An 18,534-nucleotide genomic window follows, 5' to 3' on the forward strand; every position below is an offset into this window, starting at 1 on the left:
ACTAATTTGGATCCATTTGTTTTGTGTATATTGCCAAAATCCTTTTCAGAAAAGAACTCAGAAAATTCAGGCCCCCTTCTAAATTTGTTTAGCTAATAATGACTCATAAAAAAGCAATTCAATATATAATGCCCCAATTTATTTTCTACATTGATACATGGCTGCATTGATGATTTATCGATGAGTCATAGTTAGCCTACAAAGAAGAGAAACCTATGCCTATAATTTCTTTAAGGAGATTAGATTTTTGAGATGGAATAGACGTAATTTGCTTAATGATAAATTTATTTTTGTTTCTGTATTAACTTTATTTTATTCACTTCAGAGCAGGTGTGGGTTCACAGAGACGTAGTTTTGATAGCATGGTAGGGTGTTCCCATATATGCTGTCCACAGGCTTCCTTCCTTTACCAATATTTATTTTTAAGCTACAAAAATCAATAGCCATCATTATATGTCATCTAAAAATCAGAAAGAAAGAAAAATATGTCTGTTTAATGTAGTGATCATTTTTCTCATTTGACTCCTGATCAAGAAGACAAGATGTTGTTACTCGTCCAAGATCAGAAAAAAAATTGTTATATGAAAATAGATACAGAAGTAGGTGTGTTAAATGGGGATTATGAGCAAGAGTGAATTAATGTCTTTAAACTGACTTCTAAATGTATGGACTTCTTAAAATGGGTTGACTCTTGCCAAGAGACAAATCATTGCTCGTTTGAACTTGCTACTACTTTACAAAACATATTCTGCCATTAGTTGTTTGTTTAATTGCAACATGGTCTGGCTTTGGATTCTGCTTCATTTGGATACCCAGCAAAGACAAAATATTTCCTGTTTTAAAAGATGGCACATGTTCACATCAGATGCAGTCCTAGCATGGAGGTGGGAATTGGACACAACCTAACAAAGAATCTATCTGTAATTGATGTCTGTTGGGAAAGGGAAAATCAGTTTTCTCCAGTGAAGTATATGTACCCACTGGGTATATCTATCAATCACGCTCCAAATCAGTCTCCATGAATAGGGGTAACTGGCAAAGAAAAAAGCATGCTCTGTGTTTTCCCAGTGCTTTTTGTTTTGGATGGGTGTTATTTGGTATTTCTTTTCTTACTTAATTGTTTGTGTTGTTGTTCTGTTTTTGAGAGAGAGAAATAGAGAAAGAAAGAAGAATGAACATGGAGTTTAGTGAGGAACAAGTTATGGCACTGAAAGGATGATTTTGGGGAAAGAGAAAATAATCAGAATACAATGTCTAAATCTTTAAATGAGAAGAAAGTTCACAAGGGAAATGGCAGTGTTTCATTACACAAATTTTAGAAGGAAACTACTTACACCTAATACTTGATTAAATGTAGAAATTCACTCTTATTTATAAAATAAGAATATATTTTTATTTTTTATCTATTAATTTTGTTTTGTTTCATATTTTTTGTGTATGGGTGTTTTGCTTGCATGCAGGTATATCTGTTCACTGTGTGATGGCTAGTGCCCAAAGTGGCCCTAAAAGTCTGTTGAATCCCCTGACTGCCGGTAAGGTTAAAGACATGGTTGTGCACCAATATATGGTGTTGAGAATTGAATCTAGCTAGGTTCGCTGAAAGAGCAGCCAGTGCTCTGAACCATTAAGCCTCTCTTTGATCCCCTTTATATTTTCTTAGCAAAAGGTCATGTACTGTTTCTTTACTTAGCTCTATAAGAAATTCATCTAAGTACCTGAACTGAATAATTGTTTGATTGCTAAGCTATTTTAGCTCATTTACAGATTTTCAGGTTTGTATTTGAAAAGATGCAACTTTCATCTAAATAACTAAGTAAAGATTGGCTTTTCTCCCATATATCCATATATATATTAATATATACATACATATTAATATATATATATGAAAATTCACCCCTATGACTGTCTGTCATTATGTTATGGGGATACTTGGGCGTATGGTGGTAGAGAAAAAGGTTGGAATGAAGATAAAGGGGCTACAACTTCTTTTTATTACCAAGTGTAGTTCTTAAGAGGATAAGCATTTCTTGACTTGGAATTTGGCACCAGTTTGCCATACTTTGAGTTAGAACTTTGGAAAGAAAATTGTTTGACCAGTTCATTTGTTGTAACAGTATTTAGCAATGCTACAGTAGCATCATAGTCTACATGCCTTAAATGGAAGCCACTGCTTAGGGAGGAAAATCCCTGTCTTAGTGGGTGTTGTGTTCTTGAGTCCTCTTAAGTTTCTTCTGCTTCTAAAATTTCTCTGAATTTAAACCACACACACATACACACTAGCTGGAATTGAAGCAAAGACACTGTCCACTGATTGAAACGGTCATCGAAAGTCCTCTGAAATCATGTATCAATGTATCAACAATGACAGTCAAAATCTTCCTTCTCCAATATCACAGTCTCCAATTATGGGTTCTGGGTCTCAACCACAGTGTTTTGTGACTGTTAATCCCGCCTTTTCATATAAGCTTCAGTGCATCTTGAAATTTTCATAGACCTTTAGTAATGAAAGATTTCATCAAAGATGAAGTTTACACTTTATAGCAAGGGTGGAGTTTAAAAATGAGATATTTGATGGTAGAAGTCTTTGTATTTCCAAAAGATAATATGGTTTGATTATATTTTAGCCAAATTATATGAATACCTAAAAGCTGTACTTATGTTAAAAATTAGTTAAATAGTAATGGCAGTTATTACTTATTTAACAGATATATTTTGATAAATTCTTTTTCAAATTTCTTGAAAGAAACTAAATATTGAACTATAATCAATAAGCAAAATTCAAAAGAAAGCTTTCAAAAATCAGCTTATCTGTTTTCTGACTATCCAGAATGAGTTAACTAGAAACCTTGCATAATTAAATACCTTAAAAAGTATCACTATGAGTTTTATACTTGCGATAGAATTTAGGTCCTCTTTGTAGTTTTCTATAAGACAATAACCACCACAAGTTAACACCTTGCCATCGAAAGACTGTTTAAATTTCAAGCAAATGAATCAAAAGTAGAAATTTAGAATGTGCTCTGCTTTTAGTGTGCATACCTTATGTATATGTTTTCTCTGCTGATGACTAAAGAATACTTACTAAGCAAAAGTAAAATGGAGAGTTGGACTATGATTGAATTATATGGAGTGAAAAGTATAAATAACTTGAAAGAAAAAATTGTCCAAATATACTGGCTTTGCTGATGGAGCATCTGGCTTGATATGATGGCTCATTCCTGACTCCCAGAAATCTAAATAGGGTAAGAAACACAAATTTGAAGCTAACCTGATCTAAACAGTGAGTTTTACAGCTCTCAAGTTTACAGTATTATGTCATACCTCTTTCTATTACCCATTTGTCTATCCATCTGAAAATAAAATAAAGTAAGGCATCTGTTAAGATGAGTAATGTTAAATGATGCACACTGTTTATTTCTAATTTAATTATAGTGTTCATTGAAGATTTATAAAAAATAAGAGAATTATACAGACAAATGTGTGGATCTAGGATTCAAAAATGAACATATTTGAACAAAAGTAAATAAACCAATAAAGAAAATTTACAGAAATTATAGTATAATATTAAAAGAACATTCTATAGCTTATGTTCATTCAATCTTGCAACTTAAATACATACATAAAATAGAAAATATAAAGGTTACGAGACTCAATTGTAATTTTCAATCAATGTAAACGTAGGAAGAGCTTTTTTATTTTTAAATAAATGGATAATGAGTCATGGAATTTTTGTTTTCTAAATTTGTCTAAAAGGCTTTTTTCATACTTCCAATTAAAAACTTTGATATAAATTAAACCTATTCTGAAAAACAAATTAATATTATAACTTTAAATTTCTTATTTGTTTTGTAATATCAGATTTTCAGGGATCAATTTATTAAAATAAATTTTAAATGTGGATTAAACCTTTAAAATGCACATAAAAACATTTTTCCTGAGCTAATAGCAATCTAATATTTGCCAATTAGAGGAAAATATTAACTTGATGTGACTTTGAGTCTCGTGTTGGCATCCCAGAAGTTATAATGAAGGCCTGGGCAGTACAGGGGACCTATGTTTGCACAAATCATGCTCAATCCTACTAATTACAAACTTGATGTTAGGTGATTATTTAATATATAAGGTTCAAGTTGTACCGAAAAAAATATAGAGAAATTTGGCATTGTATTGTGAATATTAAACGGGATTCTGATGCATGAGGAAGTCTAGCATATTTTCATTTGCTGAAGTTCTATAATTTTGAATTCAGCTCAATTAAGTGTTTCCATATAAATATGTCCCTCTATTTCTTTTTCTTTTATAAAAACAAACACCAATAATTATTGAACAATCAGTGGTCTGAGATTATTCTTCTCTGGAGTTTCTATTTTAAATATAAAAATAACTTCAGTAATAATAAAAAAACTACTTATTTTTAACCCCTGTTTAGTCAAAGTATCCATTTTAAAAATTAAATTAGCTCCAAGCCTTAATATTTAAATTACTGCTAATCTTTATTTCATAACATGAATCTTAATCCATTGATTGTGAGCCAATGGGTGCCTTAAAAATCTCTTGTTTGTGATCTCCTGAGCAAGTTGGCAGCATGGGGACCATGGAAGTGGGTTGAAAAGGAGGGAAGAGGCAGGGAGCAAAACAGAAAAAAAAAATGTATAGCTCAATAAAAATCATTTAAAAAATGGAAAAAAAATCTCTTGTCTGTTTGATACATTTTTCTTGTAAATTTCTTTGGCCTGTGAATTCCAAAATATTGCCAAAGAATCATTCAGAAAACACCATCAAAATAATAAGAGAATTCATTCGCTTTGTGGATCTTTTTTTTTTTTTTATGGAAATGGTCAAACGGTGGTTTCTGAGTGCTGGATAATTCGATAATGGGTCAATTTACTTTTCTAAACATTTATCTCATCCTCGAATTGTTAGCTCCCATCTCATTGTTGAGAGTTAGCTATCAAAATAAAAGGAGATTAGTTCTGTAGATGAGACCCTTGGGGACAGGATAAATACTGCATGAAAGGGAGCGTTAAGAAATCTAGACGTTAATTTTAACTCTTAAGATGTGAATCCATGTATTATTCCATGTTTTGTGATTTTTATCATCCTGTTATCTATCTATATATCACCAATGTATTTATCTTATAACTGCATATCTGTTTCATTTGTTCTTTATTATTGTTATCTGAAATTAAATTTAGAGGCATAGTTGTTTGAGTGCAGTAGCAAAATAATTGTGGTTCATCAGACCGCCAAGTTGAAAAGAAAATAGAAATACTAACGTGAAATAAATGGAAAAATTCAACATATTTTTTTCTTAAAAAAAAATAAAAAGAGTGTGTACCATGCAACTTCATGGACAGTGACTACACATACAAGCAAATGAAAGCAGCTGACCACGTACCCACACACCTTGGCAGAGGTGCACTCCACACTCGCCGGCCACCGCCAAGACAGATGATCTCCGAAGAACCTTCCAGCCGGTAACCCGATGAGCATGAGAAGGTCAGAGTATCACCAACCCCAAAACTGAACCCAACTCGGCTACCGTACTGAGGAATTCCAGGGTCTTCACAAGGCTCAAGATTATATTCTGTAAAGGGCAAACAAGTCATCCAGAGATAGTAAAAAGAGAGTCACCATTTTAAATACTCTTTTCTTCTATTTCGGCCCTTACTTTATTATGTATAAGAGCAGTAATGCACGATGGGGCATCATTTTCTTTTGCTGTGTTATATCTAATAACTAAAAGAATACGTTCATGTGTGAAATTCAGTGAGGATGGGAAAATGTTACCCGAGCGAGGAGCTGAAAATGTAGCTGCAATCTCATGATTTTTTTTTTTCAGAATTGGAAATCTTTTCCACTTCACCGAGTTTTGAATTATAGTAATGACATAAGAGATGTGTATTTTCAAACAAAAGTAACATTTGTAAGAAAATCATTATGAGCACAAAATAAATTACATTGCATGTAACTGTTTTAATTTAAATGGTGATGGATCTATTATCAAGGCTTTTAATTAAGCCATGTTTTGAAGAACTCCTAGCTTCAGATGGAAAAGTTGATGTAAGAACAAAGTACCCCCATCCTGGCAATGATTACATGATGGATTTATACAGGAACCTTTCCCAGACAAAGAATGCATGGAGTGAAATGCACAACTAAGTTTCCAAAGTAATATAAAGGTTTGGATAAAAATTATAATTTATATACAACCTTAAGAAACATTTGACCCAAAGATATTTCCAGAATGCTCCTTTAACAGTCATCTTGGAAAAAAATCAGAAATTTCTTTTCACCTTAATTTTTTATGTGTGAATTATGTGGATGTATTTAAATATCTGAATTGATTATACTAATTTACTAGGGATTATAGATTACTACAATTATTCTTGTAGCTAAGTATGATAATTTAAATAAATAATACCTTTAAAAACAATATTCACACTTGTATATGTGCTTAAACACATGTAAGAACGTTATTACAGACGAGAATTACATTTGCATCATTGTTTGAGCATTAAATGTAGCGTTCTCACTCAGATTCTAATTGCATACTATTTTATTCTCTTATAATGAAATAGCTATTTATCCCATTATAGTTATAAAATACAACTTTATGTGGCAGGCACAATTTTTTTATGTTGCTGGATCTAATAATAATTTTTCTTGGAACTCAAGTCAGACTAAAACTGGACTCTGAAATTAAGATCCTTGGAGGATATTCATGATGGAGTTGAAAACAGCCCAATAGCATAAGATTCCTATCACCAAGAGAGAACCCTTACCCCGTGAGAGTCTACTGCCCAGCACGGAAGGCTTGGATGCACAGCTGTGATTTCCTATCTTTGATTTCATCCTTCCCTTAAGTGGTAACACTGCTGTGGTAGATTCCGAGACAGATGGATTTCTGTCCCTCACAGTCTGGCTACAAATGTAAATAAATGAGTATTTTCTATTGGAAATATATATGTTGTTTTCTTTTAATGAGAGTTTGCAACACCATATGAAACTTTAGGCAAGGAATTATTCTGACAGCATTATTTGTTTATAAATGTTGCTATTCTATACGAAAGCCTATTACTATTCACTTTCTTGTAGATTGTATACTCCCAAATATTGAAAATGATATACAATATTATATATAATGATGTTTATTTTTTTAACTTGGTCTATGTTTATAAGACATGCAAAACTAGGTAGATTTCACTGGTTAAGTTCACCTTTTTTCAGTCTAACTGAAACAGCAAAAGACAATATTGTAAAGATACATTTATATATAATATATTTAATATTTATATATAATACAAATAGTAAACATATAGATACTCTAAATTCTCTAGGTATTTTAGCTGATTTTGGCTATGAAAATATCACATGAATTTTATAAAGAAAATTAAATGATTGTAACTTTTTATAGAAATTATCTATTCACTACTTCTTTATTTGCCTTTTGTTTAATGTTTTACAATGCATTACTAAAGATAATCCCCAAGGCATTCTAAACTTGTCAAAAGGTATTTTTCCTCTGTTTTTCTACTTTAAATGTTCTTCATCTTTCCTGTAATGTTTCCATTTTGTTTGTCATGTTAACAATAATCATATAACCTTAATTGCTTAAGGCTTGCTAAATTAATTCTTGATCATTTTCTTACCAGAAAATGTGATGTTGAATCCTTCATATGATATTGAAAAGTCTGAAATGAAGCGCAACTGAGCCCTGAAGTTTCCATAGAGACCAGCGTTGATTGTTGAAGGAAGTTCAGAACCAGTGAGGCGTGCCAGGGGCTGGGTAAAGCTACCATTCTCCGTGATTAGTAAATAGTCATGGTGGTCTTCTAGATGAAAAGTGTGGAAGTTGAATTGCACACCTGTGGACAAAAAAATAGGACAGAAGCCAGACTTATATTGGGCCAAGCATATTAGTGAAGGAAGTCAATGCTTACCCTTCATAAGCTTGTTTTTTTTTTCTAAAATGAAATTCATTGCCATCGTATTACAAATATACAGGATAATCATTATCTTTTGTGCATCCTTCAGCTTATTTATCAATAATATCCAACTTTCAAATAAACCTAAGCCTAGTTCAGAAAAAATAAAGAAGGCAGACACAGTAAGGTGTTACTATTTATTTATTTTCCTACCTTCCAAACTTTCCTTATAATATTGAAATGCGGATTTTACTCATAAAATTCATTGAATTTTGACTAACGAAATACCCTTTAACCAAAGTGCCTGCACCAATGTGCACATTTCTGATGCTAAACTGTCAATCCCTGAACATCTAACAGCACAGACCAGGTTTTATTTTACATATATGCTCTTATAGCTTCTATAATTGAATTATGGATTATTATACTCTGGGGTCCGATTAGTGCTCAACTTTAGATATATGTGTTTTATTTATAGTATTACATACAAATGTGGGTTACTATATCGATCACATTCATTTGCCTGCTCGGTGTTGATGATTCTCAACGGGCTTTGCAATTTTGTCATGAATTCGGTTGTGCCACTGGGAATATGAAAATCCTACTTTTGATGGCACAAGCATTTGGTTCTCTGCATAGATGTGTAGGAATAGAATGACTGGGCCCTGAGGCTGTGCGTCAATTCTAAGAAGACTGACTTTACTAAGTGGCCGTTCTGATGTACATTTCCATAGGCGTGTGTCACCACACAGCTCTTCTTAGACACCTCTCAGTTGTATTTCTGTGACTGAGGAAGGACCAGAACCAAGCGAGTGACAATGGGATAAAATCTGAGAAAAATGAACATGTTTATGTTTGTATTTAGATGTCTACTAAATGTGCATCAAGTTTCACAGGGAAAAATGAAGGTTTCTGATAAAAATTGATGCTGATATGGCCATTGTCAAGTAGTTTCTGCTTTTTTATTTTTGTTCTGTTTTGTTTTTGTTCTATCAATAAAATGACTTTCCAATGGAGGAAAGGAATACCTTAACAGTAATTAATTGTTGTTCTTTTATTTTTAATCCCACAGAGTAAGTATTAATGCTTAGCACTTCAGCAGCCTTTGACTAGGTATTGAATAAAATAATGTTGCTATTTATCAAACAATGAAATAAACATTAAAATCTGTTTACACTACTGCTGGAAAAAAAATAAACAAGATCTTTAAAGTTCTCCTAAGAGTCGATTGATTAAAACAGTTTAACTGAGAGCGTAGAACATCGTTCTATAATGAAGACTTAAATGGGAACTGCGGGAAAAGAAGCATATATCAAAATTCCAAATATTCTTCAGAGTGCTATAAAACATCTTAGTACAAGTTAAAACAGCATTCTCGAAAGAGAAGTAACAGTTAGTCAATTAGTTATTAGAAGTTTTAGAAGGCAGTGACCTACAAAGGAGAAATGAGTAGTGGGATAGACCTGAAACAGCAGACATCGGGAAGAGGACAGGCAAAGGTACAGTTCTAAAAGGGGAGTGAGAAGAAGCCCTGGGTTTAAAAGTACCGGAGAATGATGATTCAAAATGCTCTACTAGAGTAACTCATGTTTGATATACTCTTGCAAATGCTTGACCCGAAAGTCAAAATTAAACTGATGTCTCAGTTTTGTTAGTCATTTTGCCAACGATAGCCTTGAAGGCAACTTTTTTTTTTATTTTCCAACATGTGAACTTAAGGTTAGTACCTGTTTAATTCAGTTTAACTTAAAGATTTTCTGATGTAGATTTTATTTTTCACCATCTCTCAGTCATCATAAGACAACATAGATATAGCTTATTTTTTGGTTGTTTGTGTGTGTATTAGTTTTATTCTTTGATATAGGGCATCCTTATATAGCTCAAATCTGAAATCAAAATCCTCCTGACTTAACCTTCGTAGGGCTGAATTTAAAGACAAGTGCTAACATGACCAAGTTGAATTAATATCTTGACTTATTTAAAATATACTTAAAAATTTAATACATATTGCTGTAAAATAGAACCAATGTAGACTGGATGACAATATAATTAAATTTCTAAACTATTACTATTCACACTTAAGTATGAGAGTATTCTTAGAGTATAATGCAAATATAAATGGGATGCAATTATTTTTAAAATTCCATCCCAGACAATTAAAGTTAAAATTGAGAATGAAATGGAGGTATAATTATATGTCTATTATGAGAGTGAAAAAAATCAGTTGAATGTATAATCCACAATGTTAGGTATTGGGGATACCTGTAACTTAAATTCAACATAATCGAAAAAGATGAGTTGTATGATTAAAAACGCATTGATTAGTAGTATGCTGTAGTATCAAGACTTAATGAGGGTGAGTATAGACTTCTCTAAGGGAAACTGCCTGAAACATATGTGTTTGTTGTAGAAAGCTGAAACTTTTTAGAGGTAAGAATTCCCATAACTAGATCATTTTCCGAGCAGACCTAGAACAGTAGTTTGATGTTTTAGGTATTATTTACAGTTTTTGTGGAGGTGTTCTAACATCAGAGATCTAATCATGTGTAAAATTTTAAGAAATGATTAAGGTTTTCTTTTTTTTTTTTGATTAAGGTTTTCTAAAGGAATAATTACCTTTAATAGTAATTAGTCATAGAACGACAGCCCACTATGAGTCTAGATACCTAGAAGAAAAAATCAGTGTAGTCTAGAGAAGTGTAGGAGATTCTCTTCTCCCAACCCAAAGCCCTTCACATCACTTTCTCTTGCCTTTAGAACAGTGCTTCAAGGCAATTTTACTAGCTCTTAAAGAAGGGCACCTAAACTCGCATCCCTGTCATGTAAATACTGATTTAATTAACACTTACAACCGGTGATAATGTGAAACCTTAAGTGTTAATTAAACCTCTGTTTGCACTGCAAGCAGTGTGTAGCCCTCCATTTTCTTGTATAATACCAGGGAGCTTATTTTAAACTCCATTAGTCCACCTCACGGTGAAATAACAGGACGCTTTCCTTGGTTTGCAACAGAAAGTTCTGTATCCTAGAATACAACACAAACCAGTTTTATAAAGTTAAGAATCTTACTGCTTCTTCTACTTCCCATATTCTTATTTTAACAGGTTCTCTTAGTAGCCTTTAAGTGACCTAGGAAACCTAATTAGAAAAGTCCAAATAGAAGACTAACTTCTCATTAAGATGTTGTAGAATTTTATTAAAAGTAAAAGTCTCTTATAAAAACACAAATTTACATTTACTGAAAACAACTTCGACTTAAAAAAACTTTGACAGTCTTTACTCAATGCTAATTTTTACTTTTTATTCATTAGGGTTTTCAATGGCAACAATAAAATATATAATCGCAATGTGTCAGCAATTAAAAATGGAAAATTACTTAAAATCGGAATTTATAAATCATTCTATGTTTTCAGGTAAATAATAATGGATCCTTATTACTGCAATATTGTGGGGTAATAATCTTTTCAGTGCTACTATTTAGATGAACTATCTTGCTAATTTCTTAGTATCAGTCCAGTTGCATCTATTAATCAACACAGTCCTATATCGTCTTTCACTTGCATGCTTATTTTTAAAATTAACATCTGCTATGCACTGAACACAATTTTAAAGTTCATCTTAATGATGTGAGACATACTTGATGTTCCATTTGATATTTGACACAGAAGTATTCATGGAATTCTTATAATTGTATATGGAGATACCATTATAACAATACTTTATAAACAATATTTTATAAAAAAATACTTTATTGTTTACTTTATAAACAATACTTTATAAACAATGGAATTAAGCTCCATGTGATATGGATGCCTTTCAGGTTTTGTTTATGAGAAAATTCCAAATACTATTACTTTTCAATACCATAAGAAAAGGAAGATAAAACTAGTAAAACTTTTATTTAAAAATGAACATGTGATATTCTAGAAAAGCATAAACACCTATGCCACATTTTCATGTGGAATTCCCCTCTATGCTATGAATATGTTTGTTACCATTGTTTAATAAAAAAGCTGCTTGGCTATGGCAGGGCAGAATATAGTTGCGTGGGAAAACTAAATATAATGCAAGGAGAAAGAAGACAGAGTCAGACAGGCACCATGTAGCTGCCTCAGAAGCAAAATGTGAGATAACAAACCACTAGCCTCCTGGTGAAATATAAAATAATAGAAATGGGTTAATCTAAGATGTAAGAGCTAGATAGGAATATGCCTGAGCCATTGATCAAACAATGTTTTAATTAATACAGTTTTGTGTGGGTGTGATTATTTGAATTTGTATGGCCAAGAAACAAAAGCACAGCCTCCATTTTCAACATGTTTCTTCATATTGAATTTTATGTTTATTCTTACCTAGTTTTGAACATGAAAAATTTGGCTAAAATAAATAATAGACCCAATGAAAATTCAAATGGTAGTCTTGAATTAAACTACTTACCTTTTCCATGGGTTACATCAACTGTCCATGTACAATTCAGAGAGTTTGGATAAAATTCTGGGTAACCAGGTGATAAGATTGTCCCACTAGGCCCTCTCACATCTCCTCCACATAATGCTGAAAATACAGAAAGAGCATTACAGTCAGTCACAGTTGGAGAGGCAGAGGCTGAACAAATCTCTTATCTCCTCTCTTGAAACAGGATAAGTCCCATTATGTTTGTCTAATCAACTTCCTCATAATAAGAGGAGTGTGTAAAGACCTCTTCCAAATACAGCAAAATCCTCTCATCCATTGCAGCACCAGGGAAGAAAAATGCATTAATAGTCTCTGAGCATTATGACTGGCCCCAAGAGAACATAGTTCAGGATTACACATTTGAATTTGAAGTATATCTTTACTCTGTTCTAATTATAAGCAACGTTTGCATAAATTAATGGTCAATTAAACAGGAGTAATTAATTGTTTAGCAGCTTCTCTTATTATACACTAAAAAAAATGAGCTAATTGTGTAAAATTGTATTCTGTATATTCCTGGAGGGATATGTGTCCCACATCACGGGATTCCTTCTAAGGCAATGAAGTAAGTTGAAGAAGCTTTAAAATCTTCTGGGCATCCATATTTCACTGAGAATGAATATAATAAACAAAGCAAGATTCTTGCCTGGACGCAGAAGTCACAGCTATCTTGATGATAGAGATTGCAAGCAACATTTCAGAAAAGTCAAGGCAAATAAACGTTTATGATCTGCCATTGATTAAATTAACTGAATCAATATTCATGTACTTTGAGAGAAATGTTTATATCTTCTACCATGTAAAAGTTATCAATGCCTACAGAATACATTAAAATCACCAATTAGGTAATTTTATCAATGCTAAAAATTGGAAGAAATCAAAACTAGATATAGGTCAGGATTTGCTTGGAGAGATGAGGAGGACTTACGTTGCACCTGGATCTATCTGCTTTACCTGTAATAAAAATTAAGGTTGGCATTATAGCTTTAAATATTTCCTGCTCGTTCAGATAATATTTTCTCTTTTCCTTACTCTCTTGGTGAATATTTATTTCTCATGCCAACTATAATGCTTTATCAGGGTCAGCAAACCTTATACTTTTATACAACTATAATTTTATCAGTCCTAGGATATAATGATCTCCTGACACAGACCAAGTCAAAGAATAAGAAATGCTGCCTTACTGTAGAAACTAGCCTGACTATGGATTCCTAAGGTGGTTGAAACATTGAAGAGCTCTTCATCTTTTATTACTTTGAAGATGTAAGTACACATGCTGTCTTCCTTGGCAGGCCCTCTGTGCTATCAGATCTACTCTTGGAAAACGCCTGTTTCCGTAGATTACTCAAATGCACAGAGAAAACTCTCAGTGGAAGGTAAAATTTGAGTCCTTGCTTATTATCAGCTATGACAAGCATTCCACTGTGCCTTTTTAGGCTTGATGAGCTGAATGACAATTTCTGTTTTTATTTTTTTTAGCATATGTGAGTATGTGGTTTTGTCACGTGTAATCACAAGAGTGTTGACTTATATGACTGGCATCGTAGCAAGTGTAGGGAACATGTGCCAAATGATGATTCTTTTGAACCTTCTTTTAAAAACAAATTGGCACAAAGCAGTTCCTAAAATATTATAGCACTGAAAGTCCTTAAATATTTAACCATGAAATGACAAATGCTATCTTCCCTCATGAAGAGGTCTAGGTAGAGGTGATGAAAATCGTGTTGTAAATAGAAGGTACATCCTAAACTAAATAATACATAGATGAACCAGCTATAACTTCTCACAAAACACATGCCACTTCACTTCTCAATCTTAGGGGAAGTGTTTTTTTTTATTTTCACATTGCATTTTTATATGTTTGCAACTGAATCCATTTTGATTTATTTTCACCGAAAAGAGTAAGAAAGCAGAAGTGGTTACTGTCATGCAATTTGCTGTATCTAGGATCTTTCCATCCAGAGAACTCTGTATAAATTTGTGTATGCTTAGTTATATTTCATTTTTAAGATAACGGACATCCATGGGAAGGAAGCAAGTGTGTACTTTCAGACTTTCACATGATTGGCATTTTCAATACAGTTCTTTTTCCAGTTTACAATAAATTTAAAATGGAAATAAGTGTGGAGGTTCCTCAAAAAGCTAGAAATGTACTGCACAACACAGCTATACAGTCTTAGGAATACACCCAAGAGTTTCTACATCTTACTACAGAGGTACTTGTTCATTTGTGTTCATCGCTGCTCTATTAACAATAGCTATGCAATGGAAAGAGCCTTGGAATCCATAATTAGATGAATAGACAAGTAAAATGTTGTATATTAAGTAATGTAGTATATATTATTCATCTGGCAAGAAAATATAATTCTTAAGTTTTTAAGTAAATAGATATGAAAACAATCATTGTGAGTGAGACAGCCAAGACACAAAAAGATTAAATTCCCATGTTTTTTCTCACATGTAGACATCAGGTCTTGGATGGGCATGTATCATTTAAAATACCCACAGTCAGAGGTTTTTAAGGGAAGGAAGATAGTACACACTTGTAGAGGGTTAATAGAGAATAATGGAACAGGAAGAGTTAAATGAGATGGAGGTTATGAGGACAGAAGAGGGTGAGGAATATAGAGAAGCATAATTATTATTATTGTTCACAAACACCTAAAAAAAGTCATATGAAAAACTGTTGATGAAGGTTTATAAAATACAAAAAATACACATATAAAATGAATTTACCCTATGATGAAGTAACAATGACTTCACTAGACACCACCATCCAATAAAATCTACATATCGGGAATTTGTTACCCTAACTTCAGTTGTTAGCAAGTGAAATCAGAAAGTTCCTAAGTATTATAGGCTATCTCTATTGCTCTTAGTTACCCTTTATAGTCGACTAGCAAAATACTGTTGCTAAAAACATCATATACTTGAGAACATGGAAAAATCAAGATGATGTTCACTTGGAGGTCTCCTCCCTACTGGGTAGCTTTCATATCACCGGAAGGGGTTTCACACACTACCAGAGGGGCCAGGAATCATCCATTTTCTCCCACCGAGAATTCTGAGAGCTACTATAAAGATCTAACCTGAGCAGGTACACCTACCAGCACTATCGTGACATGGTGTCCAAGGAATAACTCACCACTTCCCAACTGAATGCAAGGCCAGTTCCGTAAGTTAGATATTATATCTGGAATAGTAATTAGGGCCATGAAACTGTCTATAGACAAGTCATAGTTCTTAGAGAAGATTGTATTACTGTTATTCTGCTAAAGTGATGCGGTATTAAACTGAATCCTAACAATGTTTATACTCACAGATTAATGCAGCCTTCAAGTATCACCAGTGGAAATTCTTTTCCCAGTTTTTATTTCTTTAATTAATTATTTTTTCATATATTGCATCCTGACCACAATTTCCTCTCCCCCTTTTCCTTCCAGTCCTTCCCCTTTCCTCTATTCTCTCCCTGAGACCCACTTTTCCTTCACAAAATAGCCGGCTTCCCAGGGCTATCTATCAAACAAGGAATAACAACTTACGATAGGACTACTGGACATATAGTAAACTATCTCATATTAATACTGGAGAAGGCAGCCTAGTAGAAGGAAAAAGGTCCCGAAATCAGCCAGAGAGAGTAACTGCTACCACTGTTAGGAGTCACACAAGCACTCCAAGCTACACAACCGTAACAAACAGGACAGACCTAGACTGGCTCCCCATTGTCAATTCAGTCTCTGTGAACCTGTATAGTCCCTGGAAAATAGGTTCTGTGGGTTATGTTCTCAAGGTATCCTTGAGTCCTCAGCCTCCAAAAGTCCTTCCTTTCACTCTTCTGTATGATGCCCTGAGCTCTGCCTAATATTTAACTGTGGATCTCTACATCTCCTCCTGTCAGTCATTGGATGAAGCTTCTCTGATGAGAATTACACTAGACTCCAGTCTATGAATATAGCAAAATACCATTAGGAAATATTACACAGTAGTTGGTAATTACTATAAAGCCTCCACCTGGTCAATGGGCAGAGAATAGGTGTCAATGGATGGCTCAGGCATAAGTGTGACATCTATAGAACATTCCCTTCTCCTCCTAAAATGTATGATGTCCGGATAACTGTAGAAGAAGCATTGGGAAGACAGTAAGATAAAAAAAAATCTTTTAAAAGATTAGAAAAACAAAACCCTTCATTTTCCAGAAATATAGATCACTAACAGTTACAAACTCAAAGTAATTGTGTCATGGTGCACAAGAAATGTATAAGATCAAGCTAGACAAAACTCCAAGCATGGAGGGAAAGGTAACCATGAAACTTCACCTGTAGATGAGGAGCTATTCTTAATCTTTACCAACACAGGAAGACTCTTTTTTTTTTTTTTCTTAAGGCTGTGGCCCCTAGTAGGATTAACATCCTTTAACAAAAGGCCACACCTGAGTGAGCAGAAAAGAGATTTGATTCCCCTTTTTAAGCTTAGGTTATAAATTTGAATCAGTAAAGTCTGGGAGGGTGGATCTGGAAGGAGATTTGAATTCGGAATGAACGTGGTTAAAGTACAATACATCAGATCCTCAAAGAAGTACCAAATCTGTTTTAAAAACCAAACTTTAAGCAAGGGGTAAATATTACTTACTATCAATGTTTTTTGTTTATCTTTTAAGTAGTATTGACAAGGGTTGTCAAAATTCAAGGTATTTTTAGCACCATGTTTGTGAAGACTGTGTCAATTTCTTTCAGTTAATGAACAGGTGTATTTTGTAAAATAAATGAATTCTTACCGTCACAGGTTGGGAGTGGATGGCTCCACCAGTGGTTTTTCTCGCAAAGAAGGGGCTCTTCGTGACTCAGTCGGTATCCTGGATCACAACTAAATGAAACAGTTGATCCAATGGAGAAATCATGCCCATATCGACGGCCATGGACAGGGATGCCAGGGTCCAGGCAAGAGTACGTGTTCACTGTAACACCTGAGAAACAAAAGTAGAAAAGTCAACAATTAGATGATTGGATTCAGATTTTCTATAGTGATTCCTAGTTAATCAAGCAACTATAGTAGATGAATTTTACAGATAAATTAATGTGCTTAAAATATTTAGCAACTGTGTTTGCCATGTCCTACCTATAAGGATAAAATTTATAGCATTTAATTGGGAGGAATATAAGAGAAATATGCAATTGTCTATTAAAATGTATTCTTATACATTTTGTATATTTTATAAACACAGCAGTTATAATATTAAATAATGTTTCCTGAAGGTGTTTTCATTTGTTGTTTAAAAAATTTTTGTTTAATGAAATTTTTGTTTACCATCTAAAAGTAGAGAAACAGAATTCTGCAATATAAGACAATTATAGACATCATTGTCTAAATTTTTAAAAAAAATTAATGGTCGGGTGTTTACTTGTAGGTATTTTACATAGTCTGAAATCTTTCGCAGTGCATTCTTCTGAAGGTTATCTTCCTTGTGATTAACAATTTCTGAATGAAATCTTTATTTAACAAAGTATGTCTGTCCTGTCATTGAAAAAAATCTCATGTTTCTTTTTTAAATTTTCTGTAATATACTTAAGAACTTCACTTATTCACTTCAATCATCCAGCAATAGCTGACCTTTGTGCTTGACAATTTTATATCAACATGACACAACTTGAAGTCACATTAGAGGACGGAATTCTAAGAACAAAATTTCTTCATTTGATTAGGCTGTTAGCAAGACTGTAGGGCATATTATTAACTAGTGATAGATAGGGGAGAACCCAGACCATTGGGCAAGCTGTCATACAATTTATAAGTAAACAACCTGAACAAGCCAGGAGGAGCAAGTTGAAAGCAACACTGTTCCATGGCTTTTCCACCAGCTCCTGCCTCCAGATTCCTGCCCTGCTTGAGTTCCTATCATGATTTCCTTTGAATATGAACAGAGGAATGGAAATGTAAGCTGAATAAACAATTTCCTCTCTAACTTGCTTTTGGTTCATAGTGTTTCTTCTCTGCAAAAGAAACCCTAATTAAGACATCTCTTTTTCATGTGTCTATTCTATACAATTTTGGTTGTAAATATTCTTAGAATATGTCATTATGTTACAGTCATATGCCACTGAGAATGGGACCAAGTTTAAAATTATTAAACTAGAACCTAAGGGGAACAAATTAG

The 18,534-nt window shown here is 33.2% G+C and overlaps 1 protein-coding gene across 1 annotated transcript in view; it reads right to left on the reverse strand.

Moving 5' to 3' along the window:
- Csmd3 (CUB and Sushi multiple domains 3) overlaps window positions 1-18,534 on the reverse strand; it is a 1,053,984-nt gene that overhangs the window by 356,360 nt on the left and 679,090 nt on the right. Inside the window, exons 19-22 of the mRNA XM_087898772.1 lie at window positions 17,158-17,346; window positions 12,366-12,482; window positions 7,653-7,868; window positions 5,399-5,587 (exon numbers count right to left, since the gene is read on the reverse strand). Of these exons, the coding sequence (XP_087754898.1) occupies window positions 5,399-5,587; window positions 7,653-7,868; window positions 12,366-12,482; window positions 17,158-17,346 (711 nt within the window). The remainder of the gene's footprint in view (window positions 1-5,398; window positions 5,588-7,652; window positions 7,869-12,365; window positions 12,483-17,157; window positions 17,347-18,534) is intronic.

The sequence above is a fragment of the Myodes glareolus genome, chromosome 19 (genome assembly GCF_982192425.1).
Source record: "Myodes glareolus chromosome 19, mMyoGla1.1, whole genome shotgun sequence".
NCBI classification, from domain to species: domain Eukaryota; kingdom Metazoa; phylum Chordata; class Mammalia; order Rodentia; family Cricetidae; genus Myodes; species Myodes glareolus.